At 38.4% G+C, this 27,609-nt stretch overlaps 1 protein-coding gene across 1 annotated transcript in view; it reads right to left on the reverse strand.

Moving 5' to 3' along the window:
• EXT2 (exostosin glycosyltransferase 2) overlaps positions 1 to 27,609 on the reverse strand; it is a 68,841-nt gene that overhangs the window by 28,745 nt on the left and 12,487 nt on the right. Inside the window, exons 7-8 of the mRNA XM_065754946.1 lie at positions 27,115 to 27,208; positions 7,484 to 7,615 (exon numbers count right to left, since the gene is read on the reverse strand). Of these exons, the coding sequence (XP_065611018.1) occupies positions 7,484 to 7,615; positions 27,115 to 27,208 (226 nt within the window). The remainder of the gene's footprint in view (positions 1 to 7,483; positions 7,616 to 27,114; positions 27,209 to 27,609) is intronic.

Below are 27,609 nucleotides of genomic sequence, written 5' to 3' on the forward strand. Positions count from 1 at the left end.
ATGAAATTCAAACACCAGTTTCCTTAGAGTAACACGTCACTTAGGTCTGACAACACTTGCAGATCACATGAACAGCCAAAGTAGTGGGACCTGAATAATAGCAAGAACTCAGAGATGGCATAATTCTGTGGAGAGAGGAGATTTCAGGTATGGATAAGTACTACAAGGAAGGATTCAAGCTATTACAGTTGTGCACGCGTACTTGTATCTTAGAAATAAAGCACTTTCCAGTGGAAACATCAAGTGTTGTTCTTCCCTTGGTCACTAAAAACAACTTGATTCTATTTTAGAAGTTAATATATTAAAGATAAGATACCAAGGGAGTTGAATTCACATTGTGTGAAATGCTTAGGGCTGGAAGTGATGTGGAGCCTTCAGGTTTAAGTTAGCCAAGAAGTTTTAAACAGACTGTCCTTGGGATACAGAAGTGAGAAAGGTAGGGTTTCAAAATATCACTGACATGGGACTTAGAACTGGCCATTCATTATAAGTACAACAGAACCTCAAAGGTATTTGCATAATACCAGACAAAACTAAGATAGGGTCCTACCCTAAATTTCTTATATAAGTATGCAGTTAGTACCATCAAAAGAGATTTGAAGACGCACCACATGGCAGACAGATTACAAACTACAACACAAAATGGTCTCTAGGAAAACAAGACTTTAAGGTGCTACTCCATATTACAGTAAAGAGTCAAGAACTTCCCAGACATCATTTAGTGGGAAAACTCAGCAACAACAGTTTAGAATGAAATTTAACCGTGAACAAGAGAGTGGGTCCTCCTCCCTACATAAGTTATTTTCAATAACCACATTCAGTGATTGTTATAGTCAATGTATAACAGAAATCATACAGTTTGAACGACAACAATTCTCAGTTAAATGCACAGAGTTAAGGGCAACAGAATGAACTTATACAATAGCTAAGAAGTTTCCCTATACATTTAAGTAAAGCAGAGATGCATCCCTTGCCTATGCGAGTAAGGCTTTTTCAGCTGGATTGTTCAGAATATCAATCCTAACCTCAATGTGGTTTCAATTATGAATCACTAGACCAAAAAAGCCTTGATTTATTCTATTTTTCTCCAATTATTCATGATAAGCTTTTATTGAATACTTTGAGAAAGTATTTCATCATGCTTCCCATCCTGAAGTGGTCATAGGGCAAAACCAAAGGAATTAACCTCTCTCCTCCGCTGGAGCCAGCCATGGCACTAATGCTCTGCAGAATCACAAGCCAAGTTGCATGGCCAACATTTCACATCCTGACGAACATCATAAACCTTCCCCAAAACCATTTTAGCTATGAGGCACACAGGAGTTCCTATCTATTTCTACTTGAGTGATGAAATCTGATACTGTCTGAATCACAGACTATGAATGCCAAAATAAATCACATGACTATAATGCTAAGTTATTCGGCATCTTTTTTTGTTTAGCTGCTCAAATTTTACCAGCTATCTCAGATATCTCAGCCCTTCTGACATGGAATCTATTTTCCGAACATTTTTTGACATAAAAAAATAATTTTGAGTACATTTTTTCAGCTCTCTAATTTTAATGATGTGCTAAAGGAATAGATTTTCAATGAGAAGAGAATTATAAAGAATAAAATTTGCATTCGCACTTTCAATAAGGCAGGTAAGTTGAAGAATCTACGGGTCACAAAGACGATTAGAGGGCTGGAGCATCTCTCCTTTGGAGAAATGTTGAGGGAGCTGGGCTTGTTCATCCTGGAGAAGAAAATACTCCAGGGAGACCTCATTGTGGCTTTCCAGTACTTAAAGGGAGCTTATAAACAGGAGGGAGACCAACTTTTTACATGATTTAATAATGACAAGATAAGAGAGAATAGTTCTTCACTAAAATAGAGAATAGTTCTTCACTAAAATAAGGGAAATTAAGATTAGGCTTTTGGAGGAAATTCTTTAACACAGAGTGGTAAGGTGCTGACTCAGGCTGCCCAGAAAGCTGTGGATGCTCCATACCTGGAGGTCTTCAAGGCCAGAACGGATGGCACTCTGGGCAGTGGGGGTTGGGATTGGATGATCCTTAAGGTCTCTTCTAATCCAAGTCTTTCTATGATTCTAAAAAGCAACCTGTATTTGCAGCTGAATATGCACTGTATACGCTACTTGTCTGACGCAAAAAGCTTTAAATCTTTAAATTAGATTCAAACAATCACACAAGGTGGCTGGAAATACAGCAGGAATTAAATCTAGTATTTTTCAATTGAAAAAACAAATCTAGATGTGCAATGACAAAAAAAGAATGCTAGATTTTTCTCACAGCTAAGTAAGTTTTTTTTAAGTGTATATTAATATTTGGTTAATGTTCTGAAGACGATAAGTGATATTAGAATGGAAGCACAGCCATAATATTGGCATCATCTGGGGAGTACGAGCTATAACATACTAGTCTTAAAGATAGTTTAACCATTTAACAAGTGTGATCTGTCTGGTAACTGAATAAAGCCCACAAATGAACACCCAGCTTAGGCTTTTCTAAGGGAATGGCATTTGTTGCATAAAGTTAACTTGTCTATTTGTTTTAGTTTAAGCCAAATGATGGTTCTGTTTCCTGTCTTGCTGGGAAAAACTAAATCTAGTATGTTTAATAGTACGTTAGGCATAGTGATATTCTCAAGTGATTTATTAAAGGCCGATCTATATCACCCAAGGTCAAAATTCAAAAGCAGCCACTTACAAACAAAATCTAAGGCTTTATAGGTCTATGTTACAAACAGGCTTAAAGAAATTTCAGCAAAAACAGATAAAGAAAAGCTGGAAAATATTCATCTGACACATTTTTCATAAGCCATATATGTTGGGAAGGTATGAAGTAAAGAAAAAGGAGAATTTTAATAATCACAGAAAGTAATTTACCCCCACTAGTGCACAGCAAAGTACTTAACTGAAGATAACAGGTCTCATCTCAAATCCACATCATTAGTTCTACTCCAGCCCAAATTGTTAATAATCAGAATGAACAGCATATAGGTCACCATTTTCTGGCTTACTTGAGCATAACTGATTGCTGCTACCTAATGAATAGTGGCTGGACCAATCAATACAAAGCACCACTTGCCCTCTCCTCATTAAAAGGAAAAAACACAGTGCATTGTTATTGAAAGTACTATTCCATTACATATCAGCACGTTATGAACTTACTGCTCTTCCACATCCTCAATAGTATGAGTAGGAAACTGAGCAGGAAAATCATCCACTTTTCTTTTGAAAAGGACAACAGCCTTCAGTCAAATGATATGAAAACATAAAACTGCTCGGATCCCTTTGCATACTTAATACATTGAATGGGCAATTAAGTGCATATGCATTTATCTTTCATGTACCTTATATCCCCTTCTGCTAGAAAAACACCCTCATGCACTGCTGCTGTGCCCACACTGTGGTGAAGATACTCAGGCAACAGCCTCACTAACATTTTGAGCCAATATAAGCAGAAATCATGCCAAAAAAAAGCAGCCTTCCAGCCACCCGTTCTCTCCTTTGTTCCTCCCCACCTTTCTTTTATTTTTCTGGGTAAGTTTCACAGAAGGAAAGAGATTTCAGTTGATTCACCACAAGTGATTTGGAAAATTCAAGAAGGTAGCACAGGGAGAGGAAATTATCATCCAAATGTGGAAGAATGCAAGACTGCTTCTTTTGGCAACAGTATCTGCTTAGAGCAGTTCAAAGTGTTTGGGCAACCAGAGATTCAATTCAAGGTGGTGGGCTGGTGTTTCTTTGTGTCAAGAGAGGAAAAATATCTGAGGGTAAACTTATATGAGCATGCCTCATTGATTTTAAATGCATGAATATCACTTCCATGCTGACTGTCCAAGTTAACATCCATCCCCTCAGATAAAAATACCAATGTAATTTTGCTGAAACGAGAATGTAATCAGTGATACATCTGTTGATGATCTAATGCCCAATACCAGATATCAAAGTTCAAGGTAAAGCAAAGAGAAGGTCTTCAGAAAACAGCCCTAAGTCCTTAACAGTTCAGCTTTGCAAATGATGTCAAACTTCAGGCAGCCCTTTGTGAATGATGCACAGCTTCATCTTTATAGCTACTGTAGTTCCAGATCTAATCAAGTATATCAGGCTCCCAAGAATCTTTAGTCTATCATACTTAGAGGCTAACTCAAAGTGGGCTTAATTCTACTGTACTATAATAGATAACAGAAGGCTCATACTATATAAAATCATAGGCAATAGACTGAAATCAGATGACAAATCTTAAAACAAGGAAAGTTCATGACTTTGCAACAACAAAATGCAGAGCATAATACACACCTTGGACAGTTATGAGCTATTCTAATTGTTGAAGCATAAATGCTTTTACTACTTTGTTTTACATCTGAAGCAGTTGGAAAAAACATCCAGCAAAACAATGAACAATCAGGACATTTTACTGAGCTCTAAATTTTACTGAGTTCCCTGTTACTTTTCAGGACTCTAAAGCATACTATGCAAAATTAATCCCTAGAATGGCACAAAGAAAGAGGAACATTTCACTATGAATGTAGACAGGTAAGCAACCACAGCCAAGGATGCTCACTACCTAAGGACTGTCCTTTGCGTGATGATCCTGCACAGAGAGTATGCTCTTCTTTCTGATAGAAAGAAGATGTAATCCTAGCAATTAAGCTCATGTAACAACTAATACAAGACCTTTCTGTCTAACTATTCCATAACCAAACCCATGCTGTCATTTTCAAAACCTTATTACTTTGAGCTCTGTTAACAGCCTTGTACTGATTACAGGAATCTCTAATAGAAGCAAGCCCATTGCATTAAAATTGTGGTTGCACCTTCTGTAACTCCTGCTAGTCACACTTATTACACAACTTATACAGTCTCATGGTGAACAACAAGGAGATCTAGAGAACTGCAGACTGAGCCAGCCTAGATCAAAGGGAAAAAATAAATGATAAGTTCTGGAGGTTCAGTTCTGGCCAATAACACAAGAATTTTTGGCACTGAGTTGCACATTTCACTGTGATATTAACGTTAACTTGCAGGTGCTTCAACAGTTACCTATATCCTGACCCTGAGGCCAATGTAAAATAATTTTCTTCAAATGCTTCAATCTTGGAATCTAGAGATGAATACTGCAATTTTCTTGCAAATGAGGAACACATTCAAGTCATCTTAAGTTATTTTGTCTTCTTATTAGAGTTTGCGATTACAGTTAGCATCTTCTGCTACCCAAAAGTACATATGTACTTGCTTTCCAACTACCATTTTTCATCCAGACTAACTAGAAATTACAACAAGTCTATGAGTCTACATTAGGCACAAACTTAGATGAGAAACACGCTTGGGCTCAAGTAGATCATTTTTTATTGTGACAAGCAATGTTTTGACAACTGAATACCTCAATTATTTTTAAACATGTTCTAAAAGATCTCCACAACTTATTAAATTTACTGGCAGATACTGTATATATCATCACCTTCTAAATTGATAGAAGTTAGAAATATGTGAGTCCTAGAGAATACATTTCCTTTTAGATCGCAACTGTAATATGCTCTCACCTCAGAGATTCAAATAAAAAATAATCTCAAAAATAGGTTAGGAAAGGCTCCAGTTATTCACTTCCAAGGAAAGAACATGGTTCAAAACCCAACAGCATTAATTGGATAAAAAACAAACAAACAAACAAACAAACAAACAAACACCACAAAAAGCCTGATAAAATGCAATTTTCATGCATGCTCAAGGCAGCTCTCAAGAACTACAGTTAAAGATATCACAGGGTTGCGTACTTCTGTTCTACGAATTTAACTGCTTTTGAACAATTCCTGATCTGAATTTTATTTTCTTTAACTGACCCTATGAGAAGGGGTCGAGCACTCTGTGCTGGCTAATACGGAGCTTACACAGCCCATAAAAGAACTTTTTTTATGATGTTTCTGTTTCATTTTGAAGCAAGAAATGAATTCGTGCACATATTAAGCAATTTTCATAGACTAGGATAAATATCAAATTCTTTCAACTGAGACATAAAACCACCGAGGAACTGACCATACATGGCACGAGACTCATGATACGAGGTGTTAAACTCCAACATGCTGGACAAATTCCAGCCTAATTGCAGTCAGCTCTCTAACTTTTCTTTGCAATTGCACGTTGATAAAACATTCCTGCTTACTCCCTGTGCTGCCCTAGCATGACACTGCTGTTATGTGTTCCACCACAGCTTCAGTGCTCTGCTCTACATGTTGCTCGTCTGTGGCAATAAACAATGCCTAACAACCTCTAGGTTGAAAAATCTAGTAAAAATGTCTTTTTTTTTTTTTAAAGTATGTATTTAAGAAAGACAAAAGAAGCCTGCTTGTTGCTCACAGTTAAGTATAACTTCTCCAGAAATTGAATGGTTTCCAGAACAGGAGAGAATCATAAGAGGTCTTAGCATCCCCTCTTCAAAGCCTCCTTATAGATATTCTCTTCATTTTACTAGGTGCTTCAAGATGCTTGACCTGCTAGCATAATCTAAAGGTGTTAAGGTACTTTGACTCCCTACATTCTTCTGCAGCTGATTTGTTGCTTAAGTACTGAAAAGTGTCACATTTCTTCTCAAGTCAATGACAAAAGTAGACCAAAGCTTGGCTAGGCAACAGAAATTTGTCTTTTAGCCCTCAGTAACAACTGTTCACACTCAAACAGCCTGAGGAGTTTGAAGTAAAATACACTACTCCTGAGCACCCCTGCTCAGCTTCCAGAGAGGCTCTCTCTAACCTATCATAAAGCAAGACAGTTAACAAGTTCATTTTTATTAGTAACACAGAACTATTTTTTATATTTTGACACAGAGAAAACTAACTGATTATGAGTGAAAATCATCTGCAGTCTTTATAAAGCAAAAAAATGAGAACCAGCTGCCTGGAGCAGAGGGTTAATTAATTCTCCAGCATTTCTTCTTAGCAGAGGTAGGTTCAACCAGTGAAACATTTAAAACAAACAAAAACAAAACCCCACAACCAACACCCATGCAAAACTTTGATCATCAGTTCTGTACAAGAGAAACTACATAGAAAAGACACGAAGAAAACTGCAGGCATAAAACTAATTAGCTATTTCAGCAGAATTACATTAAAGATCCTTGCAAATCAAGATCCTCAGTACTTCTATTTCTGCTGCAGTTACTCATTCTTAAGAGCACTAAGCTCACTCTAAATGCAGAAGGAATAAATGTGTGTACGCATGCATGAAAAATAAATAAATACATAATCAAGCATACAATTTGGAGTGCAATAGCCAAAGTTCATTTTTCACAGACAGGACATAAAACAAAATGCTAGTCATTTTGCCAGTTGTCATAAAAATATATTAACTTCATCTGTTGGAGTTACCAACACAATGCACACACAAGCACTCACAGAATTATCATCAAGTTTCATACCACATACCTCTTCTACAAGGAAAAAAAATGTCATTTGTTTTATGAGTGAATCAAATGAATTTACTTACCACAGCTGGAGGATCATTCCATTCTTCATAAGAAATGGCAGCATATGGATAAATTCTATCATTGATAATCTGGAGAGTAGCAAGAGCAATTGCTTTCATAGATCGAAAATATGCTTCCCAGAACCACCTTGCCTGCAAAGAGAATAAAATTCAGTTTCCTGCTGAACAGATTCGGTGCTTAAGAATCAGTTTTAGCTTGACATATACAATCCGTTCAATGTAGTCTACAAGTCAGGTGGAAATTAAATTAGGAGGCATGCTTACTCTAACCAGGATATTACTGTAGAGCCAGAAGACTTCAAACTCAATTCCACTTCCATGTAAAAGATGACTTACAGCCAATAAAAAGAAGCAACAGCTTTACTTTGCAAGTGATTTACTAGAATGAAAAATCTTGCAAATACTCACAAGAAATCAGTCAATTTCACATTTTTATCATTAGATTTCCTCTTGGAAAAAAAAAAAAACAACATCAAAAGCAGTCTGACCATTGAAAAGAAGTTACTGTTCTACTTGACTTTTCCAAAGCAGAGGGACCCACAGTGCAGCTAAACAGCCTAATAAAGGCATGGAGCATAAAAGGTGGAACTTCAGTCATCTTTTAACTCCAGTTGATCAACTAGAGAATTTTAGTACTCATCAACTCCATCAAACTAATAACTCCCATAAACTGAAAATAAAATAAAATAAAAAATTACAAAAATAAATGTTAAGAACTTTCCTAACAGCACATGCACTTCGCTAATTAATAATGATCATTCATCTGGGCTAATTTACAACAAAGGAAGTATAAAATCGCATGCTGAAATGAAACATGTAATTTCCTTGTACCCAAGCACACAGAGCTTCACAGAGAAGTCATTCTGAGGCCCTGTGTGGTAAGTTTTAATCTCATCCCAGTATCTATGGAAGACACAAACGTTGGAAGAAAAACGGGGTTTTGGAAATGAAAATGCTGACTTTTCTTATTTTCTATTAGAGATAAAAACATATTTTTAAAACACTTAGAATCATCAAATGATCCTGTAGGACCACGTCCAACCCAAAAGGAAATATGCACTGCCAATAAAAATAGTTCAAGTGTTTTGGCCCAAGAGATGTGACATTTTTCAACCTGATTTTTCTTCAGGAAACTCCAGCACCTTGAAGTGTCCAGGAAGTAATTTAATTCAAAAATCTCCCTACGGTTCAGTGTCAACATTTCTATCTAGATGGTAAAACAATTAGAGGACAACAGAGCAGAATGCAACAACTGAAGGAAAATAACTTACAAAGTTGGGCAAATGCTATTTTACTGTTATGTACTTTTTAAACTGCAAAAAGGCTCTATAGAAATGCCAGTTTTAGGCACATGATCTGAGCATATTATTATTATTTAGAATATTACGTTACTGAAGGAATACCAAGCGTTTGGAGATACAGACTTGAAGATAAAAGTAAACTATTCTTTAACTACAATGGTAAATCTCTGATGAGTTTCACTATGCAGGCCACTGCCACTGCTTTTTAATAGAAGACAAGGAGTGATTCCTGCTGCTATAATTCGTGCTGTAGCATTTCTTAGCTAAAGAACAGTGTAGAAGAAAGATTACAAAGAGGGAAAATACAAAAAATTTGTGGCCAGGATACTGGCCCCAGAGCCCAGCTCTGTGGGTAGTCTGTAAAAACAGGTTCTTCGGAATAGTTTTGGTAAACATTTGGAAAGAAAAAAAAAATCCACGTTCCAGTTTAAAAAAAAAAACTAACAGGAAAAGGGAGAAGCACTCCCTTGAGCGCTGTTTTTATCATGAGAAGACATTAACATACAAACACTTACTGCTACAGATGATTTCAAAATTGTACTGAGTCCAAAACATTACACTTCTCAGCTCATCATCCAGAGAAAATGCAAAGCAATTTCACTCTAAAACAGAATCACTTCACTCTCTCTCTCTCCCCCCAGTAGGACTTAGTATGGGGGTGACAGCCTGATAGAGCCTGACCAAGCACACAGTTCAAAACAAATATTTTGTCCAACTGTAATAGCAGAAGAATTAAATGTAAGAATTATGTTTGAACCCTTAAAATATCAAAAGGCAGTAAATAAAGCAAGCACCATATTCTAAGAAAAAACAAATATTCCTTTATCCATACCCTATTTCTTAAGAAAACCATATTAGCCACACCTCACTACCATGAGACTTTATTAAAAAGAAAATATAGATTGAGAATTAAAAGCTCTAAATTACATCCTTGTAACAATCAACTCTGTTTTTCCTCCTTTAGCACAGCTGGGGTGGATCTGAGGTAGCAATACTTTGCTGAAAGAATGATTGCAACGTCAGGTAAGATTACACCTTTAAATCAGAATCGAAAGTGAAGAAGAAGGCAGAGAGAATTTGTTTTTTTATGGACTAACATTTATATAATTATTTTTTTTTTCCTGTAAGGAGTTAGGAAATGTTCCCACAGTTGGTTGTAATTTTTTTGAGTGTGTTTCTTTAAGGCAGAACTCAAAACCTTCTAAGGGGATTCTAAGTCTCCAAACAGATGTTTCAGGGTCTCATTACTTCCTCCCCACCTTGTTTGCTTTTATAAAGCAGAATTGATTAACATGGTTTGCCAGTCTCTGCTACTCAGCATGGTGAGTTGCTAAACGTTTTGGGAAAGTTTTCTATTGGGAAGATGTGTGTCAATTCCATTTGAAATGTATTTTCTGCTCTACTTGGTGTGGTTGAAAAGCTTATGCTGGAATGCAATGAATACCTAGGGGGAATAAAAATCCCACGAATTCACACAGGGATATGGGAGTGAAAAACAAGAAAAGCAGCTCTGAGATCTGTTCCTGCCTCCTATGCCAATTTTCTCAGTACTCTTACAGAGGTTTTCTGATCTGCCCATTACTCCCTCCCTTACCTGTGAGGACAGTACTTATGTTCTCAAGTGTAGCTTTAATGTACTGGGAAATGGTTCTAAGTTTTTACAGTTATAAGACGCCAACTGTTGTCAGAGCTGACCTGAAAGGCTTAGAGAATCTTAAAATAATCCACATTTACAGACCTTGTCTTTCACACAGTATTGATTATACAAGGTCTGCAATTAAGATATGGCCAGGATACTATCACTTTCAACTTGAACTGAAATCAACTTCTAGTTCTCTAGGGGGCTGCTTGATTAGATTTTGGAATTTTTCTGAGGAAACACCTTATGTGAACCACAGACTTGGAGAGGATATTAAATTTGTACGCACCTAAATATTGCTCAGGTTGCAAGCAAGCTAAATTATGAAGAGAAGTCAAGCATGTGCTTTGTAAAACTGCCAAAACAGCCCAGCTGAACGTATGTAAGCTATAGGATTTTATTTTGGGTGTATGGCTTATCTGGAATTGCAAACAGGTATTTGAGAAACACAACTTCTTTTCCCCTTCAGAATTTCTAAATAAATAGAAAATATGAGATAGATACAACACAAAAGATGGAAAAATACTGTTTTCTGTAACAGTTGTTACAGAAAACATGTGGATCAGTCAAAGAGGGGGAGTTCACAGAATCACAGAATTGTAGGGGTTCAGAAAAGACCTCCAGAGATTGAGTCCAACGCCTTGCCAAAGCAGTTCCCTAGCCCAGGTTGCACAGGTAGGCATTCAGGTGGGTCTTGAACATCTCCAGAGAAGGAGAGTCCACCACCTCTCTGTGCAGCCTGTGCCAGTGCTCCGTCACTGCACTGTGAAGTTCCCACGCACATTAGTGCAGAACTTCCTATGCTTCAGTTTGTGGTCATTTCCCCTCATCCTACTGCTGAGAAGAGATCAGGCTTGTCCCTTTGCCTCCTGCTCCTTAGCTATTTATAGATAAGGATCAGATCCCCATCTGAGTCTCCTCTTCTCTAGGCTGAGCAGACCCAGGTCTCTCAGCCTCTCCTCATAAGGGAAGTGTTCCACACCCTTTATCATCTTTGCAGCCCTCTGCTGAACTCTTTCAAGGAGATCCCTGTCTTTTTAGTACTGGGGAGCCCAGAACTGGGCACAATACTCCAGGTGAGGCCTCACTAGGACAGAGTAGAGGGGGAGGATCACCCCCCTCCACCTGCAGGCCATGCTCTTTTTAATGCACCCCAGGACACCATTGGCCGCCTTAGCCACCAGGGCACACTGCTGGCTCATGGCCAGCCTGTCATCCACCACAGTTGAACAAGCCAAGACTGCTTCACCATAGCAGCCGAAGACTGAAGGTTATGGAGACCAACCCTCACCTTTCTTCTAGAGGTAAGATCTAAAACCAAAGTCACAGACACAGGTGTGCTAGGGAGAAATGGTTCTAAGCTGTCTCTCTTTCCCCTCACTTTCTGAAGTCTAAAAATGCTTCCTACAACGTAGCAGTATTAATGTATCTCTACTGCTACATGTATATGCTTTGAGTAACTGTAGCAACATCCATAATAATCCATAATATAGAAGAAAAAGTTTAGAAACCTACTTTAGATTTTTTTTCTTCAAGCTTGCATATGGAATGGAAAATGTGGGGTTTCATCCAACAAGTTCAATATCAGCTAAATCCAGCTGTTGATCGGTCATGAGTGGTGTCCCACAGGGGTCAGTGCTGGGGCCTGCCTGCTTCAGTATCAAATACTGATGACCTGGATGAGGGCATTGAGTGCACCCTCAGTAAGTTTGCAGATAATTTGCAGATAACACCAAGTTGGCTGGAAGTGTTGATCTGCCTGGGGGTAATGAGACCTGACAGAGGGATCTGGACAGGCTGGATAGCTGGGCCGAAACCAATGGGATGAGGTCCTGCACTTTGGCCACAGCAACCCTAGCAATGCTACAGACTTAGGGCAGAGTGGCTGGAGGACTGTGTAGAGGGAATGGGCCTGAGGGTATCGACTGATGCTCAGCTGAACATGAGCAAGCAGTGTGCCCAGGTGGCCAAGAAGGCCAACGGTATCCAACGGCATCAGAAATAGCATTGCCAGCAGGAGCTGGGAAGCAGTTGTTCCTCTGTACTCAGCACTGGTGAGGCTGCACATTTGAGTACTGTGTTCAGTTCTGGGCCTTTCACTGCAAGAAAGACATTGAGGACGTAGAGCATGCTCAGAGAAGGGCAATAAAGCTGGTGAGGGGTCTGGAGCAAAAGCATTATGAGGAGCAGCTGAGGGACCTGGGATTGTTCAGTATGGAGAAGGGGAGGTTCAGGAGAGACCTTATTGCTCTCTATAGCTACCTGAAGGGAGGTTGTAGTGAGCTGGGGGTCAGACTCCTCTCTCATATAGCCAGTGATAGGACTAGAGGGAATGGCTTCAAGCTGCACCAGGGGAAGATTCAGATGGATGTTAGGAAATAGTACTTTCCTGAAAGAGTTGTCAGGTGCTAGAATGGGCTGCCCAGGGAGGTGGTGAAGTCATCAACCCTGGAGGTGTTCAAGGAACATTTAGATGGTGTATTGAGGAACATAGTTTAGAGAGAACTATTGATGATAAGTGGATGGCTGGACGGGATGATCTTGTACATCTTTTCCATCCTTGGTGATTCTATGATTCTAAGCAGAAAATACCGAGCACATGCTGGCAAGAGCTTAGGACAGAAGCATTTGCAGCTATTTTTGTAGGAGACAACAGGCAAAAGTGCAACAGGCATTGAGAGTGAAGCCTAATGACAGAAAGTAACATTTATTTAGTTAAGGTGTTATTTTCCTTAGAAATAAACATACTTGGAGGCCAAGCATCTCTTTATAAGCTCTTTACAAGTCAGCACAGCATCAGGTTACAGAGTCCATTCATATAATGTTTATAAGTTCTAGTGTTAATGCCATTAATGGTGCTCCAGTGTAGAGTGCAAGACAGATCAATGTAAATCTTTTGATTAGTTCGTGGAAAGAAAAACACTAGGAATAAGGCAAGGAAAGGAAAGGAATACTTTCCGTAGCATTTAGATTAAAAGGAAAAATATTCCACAAAGCAAACTTCTTAGGCTTCTGTTTTTTTCCACAACCTATGACTTGGTGGGAGTTAAAGTTAGTAAACAAGAAAAAACAAGATTCACAAAAGATCAGTAAAAGTTAACTGCCCATACACCACTATTCTCATCTTCTAGGTCAGGAGCCACGATATCATAAGATTTTGCCCAGTGCAGGAACTCAGTGTTCCTAAAATACTTCAAAAAGGTTTATAAAGCCTTGAAGTGTAAACATTTTCACACTGTCTGAAGTGACTCTACTTCAGTGCTCTCCCTTCTTGAAGGCTCTTAGTGTTTGTGGCTTTTTTTCCCCAGACAGCTGAATTAGTGAAGTTCTGGCTGAAGAGAAGAACATGATCTAGCTGCTGCAATAGCACTGGCCTGGAAAACAGGTGACCATATTTTCAATCCTAGTCCTGTTAGTTACTTAGTGCTGAATGTTTGACATTCATTTGATCCTTTGCTTCTACTTCAACATCTCAGCAGTACATGTAATATCCACCTCACAGAGATACTAAGCTGCAGCTTTTTCTCTGTAAATTCAGGCTTGGCTAGAACTTAGCTTTATCCTTTCATTATTTATAAAAAGCTTTAAACTAATAAAACTAATGCTTCCAAAGTAACTGCCCACAGCAGCCCATTGCTAAAATGTGTATCTACAGCAAAGAAATGCAGCACAGACATAAAAGGTATAAGAAATACCTACAGCTCTGCTGCATATCTACCAGCTCTAGTCATGGAAGTTTAATCACATTCAATCATTAACAAAATCTAACTAATTATTGCCTATTAAGTAAGCTATCGTAATCTATCGTAATTGGTCACGTGCACTCGATATTCCTTCCTATTGTGTAGTAGGATTAGATAAATGCTTTGGAAAACAGTTTGAAACTGAAGATTTGATTACTGTCTCCACAACCAAGAATTGTGAGGAATTCTGAGAAGCAAACACTAATTTACCTAAAATTGAAAAACTTCCCAGATGATTTTTACATTTTGTAGAAGACTGAACTAAATTCACTTTTCAATTCTGACCTATTCTTATTGTACAGCTGCCATTTGCCATTAGGTACCTATCAAAAAAGGTAGCTGTGTAAGTATTATATGAAAAGTGCTCATAATATCATCATGCCATTTTAATGGATAAAAAAAAATGGGAGCAATTGAGAGTGTCTAATCATTTCAGGCAAAAACTGATCCTCAGTTCAACACTGAGTTCCGACAAACCTCAAACTAGAGGGTTCTTCAGAAGAGAAAAAGACAAATGAGTAGCAGAACAATGCAGAGCACATACATTTGTTTCCTGACAACTAAGATTTGCTTTTAACGGAACATGATGTTGTTCTTTTAATATTATTCTGAATTTCCATTCCATCTTACTACTTCTGTTTCCTAATTGTGCTTCACTCCCAAGTAAACCTCCTCAAAATATTCATTTATTTAACTCATACAACCAATACAATATGCCTATGGAGAAATATTTGTAAATTATAAGACAATTCTGCAGGCTTACCAAGCAAAACATTTATACCAGTACAGTCCTACATTTTAAGACAGATATTCTGGATGGACATTCTGAGGTGCTGTTTCTCTACTGTAATTCAGCATCTCTGCAAAAGTAAAATAGTTTGTGAATTCAATCACCTAGATTAATACTCTCCATTTCAGGTCCTAAAAAGCACATTTGCCTACTTCAGATACACAGTGAAGTAAAACTAAATCCTTCCACTAACCAAATTTCTTCTCTTTTTGAAGCTGCCAACTCATAAGGGGAACAGAGGTCAGAGTTCAAAACGCTAGTTTTACCCTTCAGATACCAACCACTTGGGAGTAACTCATTTATACAGGCTCCCAGTTTTATTGCTACTAAACTGCTTGATGAATGCTAACGCATAGTAGCTAAGGGTAAAGGAATATGTTAGTCCAAGAACATACATTAATCTTAAGATTCTTGTACTGCATTTTTCTTCAAATTGCCCTCTTCAGTTCTTTGAATCACATATATTGCTTATAATCTGTATGTATAGAAATCACATACTTTGATGCATACCTGGTTAAAGTCAAAAATTTAAGTCTTGTTTCCATACTCACAGATAAAAATAAAAATAAATATCAAGCCACAGGTTAAGTTTTCATATTCTGGACAACAGCCTGTACTGCTTAAAATCTTGCTCAAATAGAAGACAGAGAAGCAGCTAGTCTAATATAAAATGTTACCATTTCATTCTATGGTTTTGAAATCTTACATCACTTTGACCCCTAAAATAATAGATTTCCACTATTTCTGGTCCTAAGAACATCAACTGCATTTTAAAATAGCAAGAACACAAAACTTAAGTAGGTAAGAATACCACTCAACACTGATATTTTCCCCTCCTAACAGCAATTTCTTCAGTTCAAACTTGAATTTTGATTAAGGAGTATGTCAACCTGACAAAACTTTTGCAGAAGACAACATTTCACCAGTCAGGAAATCTGATTTTTTTGCCCTGCCACCCTACAAAGCCATTGTCAAAATAAATTTCAGTGATGGAATCAAGAAATGTATATCAATGCTACAAACACTGTAGAAACCATCTATTCTCACTCTAGCTGGGAATACTGTTGCAAAGCATGGAGAAAATCAGCAAAGAAAGAAGCAGGATTAAAAAAAAGTTCAGATTAATGAAGCACTTAGAGCTTTAAAGCAGCGTCACGCAAAAATAGCAACCATTTATTGCATTCTGTTTGGTCCCAAAGGGTTGTTCAGCTCTGTCCTCCTACTTACAAGCCAAGACACATATTGGCATCACAGATGTGAGAGAATACTACAGATGCTCAATTGGTATCTAGATCTAGATAATCATCAATAATGATGTAAAGACAAAAAAATAGCCCATTCTTTCCCATTCTATTTCCAGAATTTTGTAAGGCTCTCTTAAGACTCCAATTTCATCAGGCTGTTACTGTGAAGGGGCAAGCATACCTAACCTGAGGAGTAGTCAAAATGACTTGGGTGTGCGTCATCCTTTTCACGATAGTTGGTCCTTCACGTGCTCCCAGTTAACTGCATGAAACCAAACCAAAGGTAATCTAGGCTTGAGCTACCACTGATTCTACAGCAGCCCAGAAAAGAATAGAAAACAAATACGTGTATTCCACTGTAGAGAATGTTCAGCTGCAATATGACCAAGATTTGGAGGCTGCAGGAATGTTTTAGCTGCATTTCTTGACAAATGATGGACAGCTCCTGAAACTGAAAGCAATAGGTTTCTAGTCCCAGTGGTATTGCCTTCAAATATGTCTATGTTCTCAGGGTGGATCAGTTTTCCCCACTGCAGGCATCCTGCTGAGAGGTGAGGTCCCAAGCAAAACACAGGAATCTGACTGCAAGCCTTTGAGGTGGCAGGAGCCAAGGGGGGTTCAAAGACAAGGCTGGCTGGTGGGCAGCACCTCTGAGTACTGTGGAGGTTAGAGGTTAGTAAAGCAGGAGCCACTGGCCAATAAAACAGTGTTTGGAGAGCCCACTCTACAGATAAATTGGGGATCTGTTTACACCTTTCCCAGCTTTCTGAGTTACACACACTGACACTTCCCACTGCGATCTTGTCCTGTGTCCACTAGCATCTCCCCTTCTCAGCAGATGCCCTGTTCTCTGCTGGTTGGCTTTATAACATGGCTAAAGGATGCTTGGAAACTTTTAATCAGCATCCAGCATCAAAAATAAATAAATAAAAGCACAAGCGCTTTTATTTGTGTCAACTGCTGCAACAAGATCTGTCTTGTTTGAAATTTCCCATGACTGCTGTACTAACGCTGGGAGAATAGAAGCTTAAATTCCCTTGATTAGAGAATTTAAACATAAAGGAAGCCCAATGCCAATCACACATAAAAGGACAGCTTTCTGAAACAAGAAAAAAAAGAGTAATCTAGGTAGAATTACCACATTATAGCATTCAAAAATCAGTGCATACCCCACTTCAAAGCTTAAGCCTATATGAGGAAGAACATGTCCTTTTGATGAAGACATGTTTTCATGATTCTTGTAAGCAATATAGCTCTATTTTAAATAAGCATAAACACATACATACCCCACCCAAACACAGTCCTCAACATTGAGCAATTTGAAGTGAGCATTGCTGCTCACTTTGATTCAATACAATCGTATCTTACTAAATTCTATGAAGATAAAACTGGAAGGACTGGTAGTTGCATCTTCCACCCCCCCCGCCCCCCTGCATCTATAGGAAAAAAAATCAGTTTAGAAGTTGGCGCTGCCTTTTGCCTCCACATCTTAAAAATAAGTGACATAAGCTCAAGCTATGTAAACACACTTTATCCTTCCTGACTCAAACTGTGTATGGCTGTATGACTGTATAATTGCTGGTCAAATTAATATTGTGAGATGGTCGCACTGCAAAGGAATAGGGTTGAAAATAATTTTATAAACAAAAGAGTTGATAGACACCAACTGGAGTCTTTTATTTCTTCTTGGAGAACATCTGAAATAGTGTGCTACAGAGGAATACTCCTTATTACAGGAAGCCAAGTTTTGAAAAAAATAAATACATATAATACATATAATCACAAAGATGAGCATGAAGTATCCTCACATAGTCCCCGCTATCACAAAATAAAGATGGAAATTACACCACAGACCTGTGTTTGCCTGTTTATTCTATATTACTGAAAGTGTCAGTGCTATTCCCTTCTTGACAGATAAGTAACATGGCATCTGCAAGAGATGGAACTCAATGCTCAGGGGATTCCATGAAGCACTGGTTATTAAACAGAAGCAGCAACAGATTAGAAACAAATTAGTAGTGAGAGGAAGAGCACACAGCTCAGGTTTGGTGCTGCTAGCTTACTGAAGTCTTTCAGACAGTGGGTTAATAGCTGTACCACTCATTCTCAGGCTTCACCTAATCTCCAGACTCAGAATCTGGGAAGAGTTTTTACCAATATCTCAATGAGGACCACTGACATTTTTCTACTATTGTTTGCGACAGTGATTGGAAGCATTTTGTGGTAGAATGTGCTGTGTGAGGGAACAGAGACGATATATTTTGTGGATCTTGTGGGACTAGAATTCCCTCACCCAGCTGAGTCCAGTTGCAGGAAACTTTCTGAAGCTTAACAACAAGCAATCTAACAAGAGGAAGGAACAAACCCTCAAACACAAGTTATAGTGCTCGTCATCCAAAGGGTGTTACAGTATATTTCTAGCACAGTCCGCTTTCTCAGTCCTAACTAAGATACACAGGCATCTAAGAAGCTGTCAGATAAATCTGCACAACTTAGGACAACTAAAAGGCATTTAAAGATCATTGAGCAGCAGGCTGCTTCTACAGAACATGCAAAGCCTTTGTAACTTAAAGCCAAACATTTCTACTGTGTTGCAACATACATTTGATGTAGTCATTAAACCAGGATCCAAGACTTCTAAATTCCATTATTAATGCTGCAGCCTGACCTTGGGAAAGTTATTTATATCTCTATCCACTCATCAGGAAAATGGATCCAAGACCAAGTTGTATTTACTATTAGCATTTAACACACTCAAATGCAAATATTACAGTAATACAGAGCACTTATACTATAAAAGCTAACCTTATAACAGTTTGAATAACGGAAGGAAAGGTTGAGGGGAGCAAGTAGATTTGATAACAAAATGTGATGTGGTATAGAGTAAGCAGAAGGAGAGAGCAGTGAGAATTAGTGGAACACAAGGAGAGAGGCCTAATCATCTGTAGCTATCAGCTTTATGGTTATGGCACAAACCATTCGGTAATATACTTTTAAAAGAAGTACTCTCTTCTCCAATTTTTTTTTTTTATCATCTGGGTTTTCTGCAGTACAGCCAAGCTGCGCACAGTGATCTGCAAGGTGTAAGTACCAAAGGCCCACTTTAAAATAACAAAGATAAGTCTTAAAAATATATATATATATTAAAATAGCATCTACAGTTCCTTTAACCTTTTATTAACCTTTTATTTTATTAACTTTTTATTTTTCAGAGGCTGCAAACTTGGATACTAAGGCACTATGACATCTTAGAAAAATTACTCAGTGAGGCGCTGATGGCTCTCAGCTTTCAGAGCCCTTCCTCATAGGTGCCATGAAGCTCACTCTGTAATACAGCAAGATTATAAACAGTTTTCTTCATTCCAGAAAGCAATGGCAGGAGAAACAATAGGAAAAAACTCTAGGATAGGAATACTTGCTACAGCAAGTGAAGGGCAAGGGGGGGAGCAATTAAAGTCTCATATACAAATGCCAAGGATTCTACAACTCCCCTGGTGACTTTGGCAGTAATCCAGGAAAAAGTTTTCTCTTTTCCTTTGCAGCAACAAATCTTTCCTCTGGAGGAGGGGTGAGAGAGCTGCAGCTAACTTCACTGCATCTGATAAGATGGCAAATTGTCCAGGTCTGACATTTATGGGGGACCCGGCGCTCCATTGAAGCACTCTGGGAGGATTAATGCAGGGTTAGCCTCTCCAACCACACTCCTTAAAATGCTACAAATGGCAGACAGATGAAAGTTCATTTAAATTTGATAATGATGAGTCTAAAGAACCCCGAGACAGAAGCTGTCCCCCTGTCAGAGAAAGATCTGCAGCTGGAAGTAGAGCATTCTCATTTAAAAATGAGCTGTAAAAACCTAACTATACTCAAAGAACTTTCAGTGTTTGGATACTAAAATGAGGCACTGATTAATTGATTAATAAGAACTAAATCCCACCTCCTTCATGTGAGCTGCACCACCCACAAGAGAATTCCACTAAGCATTTGCCTTAACTCTATCCAGGACCATTTCACTTGAAGAATGGGAAGTTTCACGCGCCTGCACTCATTGCCTGGAGCCAGCAGAAAGGCTCATATAGCTGTCAGCAAGCTGATAAGAGCTGAAATTACTCTGCAGAGCCCTCTTTAAAGAAGAGCCAAAGAAGCACATTAAATGAAAGGGAGGAGGGGTCAGAAAAGCCAGCCACTCATGTTGTCTTAACATGGTACTAAAACAAGCCATTGATTTATGCTTGTGTCTTCAGCACTGCCTGACCCGGAGTCTGAAATTTTCTTTAGGTCAGGGCTGTGGGACATGGCACAGACACTAGAAACACCGTAACAGCTTGTCTAGATATTCTGACTGTGGGAACAAACACTGCAAAATACATGTTTCCTGACTTTTTATTTATTTATATTGCACATTTTTTTTTAAACTAAACTTGTACCTTTTTTGAGCTTGTAATTGTCTACCCAGGCTGAAAATACATGAGATTGTGATCACCTAAACCTTTAATTGATAAAATCAAGAGTGCTGCATTGCCTCTATTTGAGAAAATATCTTGCAGGGCTTCAGGAAGTGAGTTACTGACTTACACAAAGGAGGAAAACAGACATTGCAATCAGGATTTTTGTCCCTTAAGTGTGTGACATTCATCGAAGTGGAGACATTTTTTGAAAACAAAAGCACACTGAAAATCTGCAGAGGTTACTTCTCAAGGCAACACAGAACCAAGGTCTCCTGCAAATCTGAATCCTGAAGTTGCATCAGCTGCAATGCATCCAGCTGTTACCACGTTCTGACAGGGGTTGGCAGCAGGTACCTTAGGAGTTCCCACACACAGACAATCCAGGCACAGGCCACCACTTCCCTAAGTACTGTCTAACTGCCCTAAGTTTGCAACTCAGGAACTTCCTAAGCCACAGGACATATCTTTGCATTCATCTCTGATGGATTTTCCTTCCCTGGATTTCTTCATTCACCCCTCTAAGCTGATAAAAATCCTTCACTCACAAGATATCAAAGAAACAAGCCCCACAGACCAAACTGAAGTTCTGTGACTAGGTCATTTGCTTTCATGTTTTTATAGAACAGATTCCCAATAATAAAGTCCTAGGGCACATCAAATGGAATTGTATCAAACAATGTACAGTCATGTCCATTCACTTTACTCACGGCCCTATTCTGCAATATATTCTAGCTTGTTATCTTATCCCCTATCATTCATGTTCAAGATGAAGAGTCCAGGCTATTTAATTACATCTCTCACAAAAATTCTCACTGCCCTTGCCCTCTCTTCCAGATGAGAGGACTGTAACTAAGGAGTCTATTGAGGGTTCAGACATTCAACAGATTTATTCTGTGGTGTTCTCTACCTCTTTCCTAAAAATTCTTCATAATACCTTTTTTTTTTAAATCACAGCTGACCATGGAACTCATATTTTCATTGAAGTGCTTATCACAGCTCTAAGAACTCCTTCAAATGACTGAAGACAGCTGAAAAGCCAACACAGGCTTTTCAGAGAGAGCCATTCTCCCTTGCACATTTGTTCTTTTTTTAAATCTACAACGAACTTAATTTGTCATTTATCATTCAGTGACGCTGTACCCTAGCTTCTTTAGCCAAGGGAGATGCTATTTGCAAATAAAACATCTCCCAAAGCACAGTCATTCACGAGGAGGATGTGCAAGGGGCTTTTGCAATTATCTTAAGCTGCAAGTTTTTCCTTAAAAGTAATGTGATTCTGGGATGCTTACCTTGAACCCAGTTGTCTAATTCTACAGAATTTCTTATCTCCAAGATTTCCACCACTCAGTAAGTTTGGTAGAAATCAGGCAACAACAAAAATCCAAGGCAGAATGAAACAGCACTTAAGTACTGTGATCATGCCCTCGTTTTCTGAGGGAACCAAGATTAAGAAACTTTCTTCCTTCAAGAGCTCTAGCTAGCTCTTTACTCTTGAGCTGCTAGAACATGTAAAGTCATCCTATCTTTCAGATAGGATATTAATTCAAAAGTTCTCTTTTTGGAAGGTGGAAAGTGTTTTAAAGTCACTAAAGAACAGACTCATACACTAAGCCTTCTTCAGAAAATTATCTCCTTACCTGAAAAGCATTCTCCAAGAAAGAATAGCTAAATAAATGCAGGAATGACTCTTCTATTCCCAGTACTTGACTACTTTCATATTCTGATCTCATGCCTTAATGAGACTTTGTGTTAAAACACTTCCAAGTATGCTGATATTCAACGAGGAAAAATATTAACAAAACATCTGTATACTAAGACATTCATCTCAGAGGAAAAAAAGGAAAAGGTGCAGAGGCTCAAATTTAAGGTGTGGAAAACCATCATACAAGTTAAAGACTTTTCTGTATCAACTACAGTGGTGAAGTATGTTTCTGTAGATTAACGTACTTTCAAAGCAACATGTCAGAAATACTTTAGCTGACAGGGAAACTACACAAGGCACGGGAAAAGCAGACATCAGCCAAGTACTTTTGCCTTTTCTTTCCATCTATGTCACTCTTACTGTTCAGGACAAAGAAATCTCTGCTAGCACTCTCTATTATACAACATTTACTTCTATTTCTCATCACTTCACTTCTAGGACTTTGCTATTTAAGTGAGTGCTGCTATGTGGCACAAAGTGAAAGCATAAGGACAGCATGAAGTCTGTTGGGTAGCAGCGCAGCTGAGTTGCTCATCAACTTGCCTCTGGGCACTTCTGCCAGCATTTCAGATTCCATATGGAACTGTTTGTGAGAGGGGGATGGTTCAAGGAAGCTTTAAAGAAATTGAGTATGACAACATTACTGTACAAAGTAGACAAGACAGCAGTCCCAGAGATGAGCAGGTTTCATCCAGACTGCTATTAACTTGAGCAGCAAAAGCAGCAGGGGCTTTTTCTGAAACTCAGTGCAAGAACTAGAATATGTTAGCCTCCCATTTCTACAGACACAGCCTGTACACGTAGTACTGAAAATACATAACAATTTTTCACAACAGTATAGACCAGGATATGAGCATGGAAAAATAACTACTCTATTTTGTGAGGAAACAGATCAGGAATTGCTGACGACAAAAGGTTCTACAAGTCCAAACAATACAAGTATATGTTAACATGGCTAATCTTCAGAGATCTCAACACAATCATGTATAACTGCAAGATTTCCCACACAGTAGGCTCTGTTCAAATCAACAAATACCACTTTCTCTTTTTTCAAGCTGCTACTACACACTGTCTTGCAAAACAACTGGACAAATAAAGTTGTATGATAGGAAATCACAGCACAGATCATCCCAGCAGATAGCTCCAAAACTAAAGCACCTGCATTATAACCTTTTTGCAACAGTACTGTCTGATGCTTATGAATCTGTGCACAAAGTGCAAGAAATTTTTTTTCAACTACAGATTCTCATATACTGCAGTGGCTTATCTTAAAGAGTTTTCCTCTTTTCTTCAGCGGATGAGAAAGTGCTTCCGAAAACAAAGCAAAAATATTAACACTTTACTCCCTAAAAGCAGTCAATCTATTACAACCTGGAAAAAAAACCCAAAACCATTTGTATATACACACATATCCTTTTGAACTACCCTTTGATTGCTCTCTTCAGAAGTTTCATTCTAATTCTAAATTCTCTCTGCTCCTAGCATCAAGTCAGCTTTATATTGTGAATCTTTATTCCTTTGTCCCTTTACACTGCCGTGGAAACAAAGCCAAGACATTGAAAAAAATTGGTAGGATATTTCAGCCAGCCAAAAAGTCCTGCAACTTTGTTTCCTCAAGCATTCAAATTGTAAGGGAGTAAGTAAAGCACACAACTGCTCCCTGCTGTGAGACTGATGAGGAGGAAGCAAACAAATCTGTAGCACAGGTGGAACAATGCTACACATTTATCAATGAGGAAAAGCAATCAAGTTATTGGTAGCCAGCACAATGTCAGTTAGTAAGTAGCCTTACACCATATGATATTTCTAGGACATATAACCATGTAACAGCAAGGGAATTTCACAGATACTAACACTGAGATTCCACCTTGTAAATACTGCTGACAGCACATGAAACATATGGATAACATGCTCAAGTATCCCCAGCATACAGTCAGAAACAAATTCAGGAAGACATGAGGAAGAGAGACCTTATAATTTCATCCCAGTATTTTCAATACCAAAACACAAAACTATACTCCCAACTAAAGTAGCAAGATGTGAGAGCAAGCTTTGAAAATACTTCTCATCTCCAGTCAACAGAGTCAGTGCCTCCATGTTCAATGATGTTTTGGATCCAACGACAGCGTAGGGTGAATACCCTGAAAGAATAGTACTCACACAAAATAACGAAGGTGGACGGTATATTTTTGTATAGGTTATCCAGATGGCATAAAGACAACTGGTAAATTAGGAAAGGCTCACCTGTCACTGACAGTAGAGGCTCAATTGGAACTCCTCAGGAGAGGGATCTCCAACAAGAGACCCTTCCCCAGTGGTGGTCAGCCCTTAAATGGGGTCTGGGAGAGGTGGAGTCAGACTCCACCCCTTCCAGTCACACAGGTGCATTGCCTTCACCTGTGCTCCTGCAGCTAACTCAATGCTCACCTCAGGTGATCAATCAGTGGTTGAGGCCCTGATTCAACAGTCCCCATGAAGACAGCAACTAACACAAACCACCTACAATTCACAAAATTCTCTCCAGAGACAGACCAGTACCACATTCTGTTTATTAAATATCTTCTATTTTAGGTTAATTTCAGGAGTTACCTATAATACAGATAATTTACTTGAATTAAGGTTGTTTAATTGGTTTGCTTCAAAGTATCCAAGAAATAGGTTGTGAACGTAAAGGGAAAAGTGAAAAACATACAAACTACTAGTGGATATTTCTGATTTCATACTTTAAAATTACTGTTTAAGCAGTCCATAATGTATAGCACCTTCTCTGTGGGAGTATATTATCTTGATATGATTATTTTGTGACATTAGTAAAACGGACAAGAAAGCCAGTGTATGCTTTAATGAACTATTCATGTCAGTTTTAAGTTTTATCAGGCTAAACACCTTTTATTGTTATTGTTTTTATTGTTATTGTTTTTATATTCAAGTTGCAGAAAAACAATAAAAATCAAGCAAAATAATGCTTCTAGGAGTCAGTTATGAAGGAACTTCTGCCTCCCCCTGTGGCAAATTAATGCTGCCAGTGGGTCCTACCCAAAACAGTTCATTAGTCTATAGGGACTAGAGAATGGAGACCCCTGTTGGCTGATACGATACTTGCAGACACTCTGAACAGTGAAGTCAAGCTGGCAAAAGATTCCAGTGATGAAATATATCACCACATTTGAGAGTAGTTTCTCCATACATATCCATGATTAGTATTTAACTACGCAAATTTTAGCATTGCCTAGGTAGAGGCAATTACACTAGTATTACAGGCCACAGCCTGAGACACCACACCTTGGGTCAACTTTTACAAGAACCATATAGAAGATGACTTCATTGCTGACATGAAAAGGATTTTCAGAAACCCCTCCATAATTTGTGGAGAAATCTCAATACAGAAATCCCATGAAACTTTAAAAGTCATCTGAAATCAAGCAGTTTACTTTTTCCCTACATACCCAGCACGTCCTTATTCTTTGCCTCAATTCCTCATCAGAAAACCAGAATCCCCCTACCATAAGATGACCGATGTTTAGTACAATAAGGTGATAAGGATTAAAGGTTCTAGTTACAAGTTTACAGTATGTGCTAACATCTTGCTTTATTCATCTCTGCTCCCAAAATGTAATCCATATATTACAACCATCAATAGAACATGGTTGAATCCAGCCCAACATGTAATTTAACAATAAAACTTTTCACACCATGAAAACCCTCACAGTGCCAATTCTGTTCAGATAGGGCTGATACGTACGAGTTCTTGAGTTAAAGGAACTGATGATGACTATGTTCATAAAAGCACAGTTTTGACAGTAACAAACAAAAATCAGCATCAGCTGGAGAGAGAGAGTTTCCTTCAACTCCAACCACAGACTTCAATCACAATTTTGGACAATTTGTGATCTCTGCTTGTCAAATCACAAAATAAGTAAAATCTCCCTCTCACAGGAATCATCAATTTAGTTAAAATATTTTAAACATTTTTCACTTGATGTTTCCTTCACATTTTGGAGGATTAACATTTAGCTACAAGGTAAAGCTTCTCCCAGGACACGGGCAGACTCAAATGTTTTCTTTCAGATAATTTAGTTACTAAGTAGAAGAAACAAATATACGGCGTGATTTCAGAAAAAACGTATTAATAAATGAGAGTGGAAACTAAGTCTGACTTCAGGCAGAGCTTCCAGCCCAGTCTGTATTAGGAAAGCAGAGCGGACACAAAGAAGTCTCTGAAAGTTGAGTTTGACTAGGTTGGTAGGAACCTAAATTCTCCACTCACTGCAAAGATCCTTATATGAAAAAACAGGTTGTCAGAACATCAGTTTCCCATTTCAGATCTGCTGCAACCCAGGATGGGGAGGCTTTGATCACTGTGGATACTGAGAATCCTATAATATATTTCACAATAGCATGTAAATTAAAATAGTAGGTTGGAGAAATTTCAATCTGAGTAACTGGAGTCAGCCTATTCAAATGTTCCTCTGCAATTGCAATCATATGCAGTATTCTTAACTTTCTGACCTAAAGGATAACGCAGTACCGCTCAACAGCTGCTGTTTAACAGATTTAGCTGCATAAGTGAAGGGTAAAGATAAAATACTGAAAAATAATGGTGAATGCATATGCTTAGCATAAAGAAAGAAGGTAGAATAATCGAAATATTAACATGAGAGAACAACCAATGCTTTGGCATTCCAACAGATTTCGCAGTAAGGCAGACATAAACCCACATTAACTGCAAATAAAGGATAATTTAAACACAGTTCATTACTTTACCTGTCTTTGCATCTCTTCAATCTGTCTTTGGGGAACACTTTGCAGAATACTGTACATTTCAGGCATTTTTTCTTCAGGGATGACAACAGAGGCCCTATAAGCAAACAAACAGAAAAACAAACAGTAAGATGAGAAAATGTACATTCCACATTAAAAGAGATCAACGAGATCAACAGCTCTTCTAACCCAAAACTTTGTCCTACATCTGATATGATGTGCTCAGAAATAAGCAGTATTCTCACTGTGTAATTTATTATTCTGCAGCAACTCCTTCATGACCAAAGTCAGCCTGCCCACAGAAAACACCACAGAAGTCTGTGGACTGATCTGGGAGCCAATCCGGTAAATATGGAAGGGAGAGACACAGAATTCCTGAAATTCCATCCCTGGACTGCCACTGACTTGCTGACACCCTAAATATCTTAGATCTTTTGGAGTGACCAATGATAGCACCGGCAGTGCTATGCATACAAACTAGTAATTTTGTATGTATTA

Source organism: Cyrtonyx montezumae, unplaced genomic scaffold, assembly GCF_038088225.1.
Source record: "Cyrtonyx montezumae isolate F1298 unplaced genomic scaffold, pur_monq_1.0 scaffold_10, whole genome shotgun sequence".
NCBI classification, from domain to species: Eukaryota; Metazoa; Chordata; class Aves; order Galliformes; family Odontophoridae; genus Cyrtonyx; species Cyrtonyx montezumae.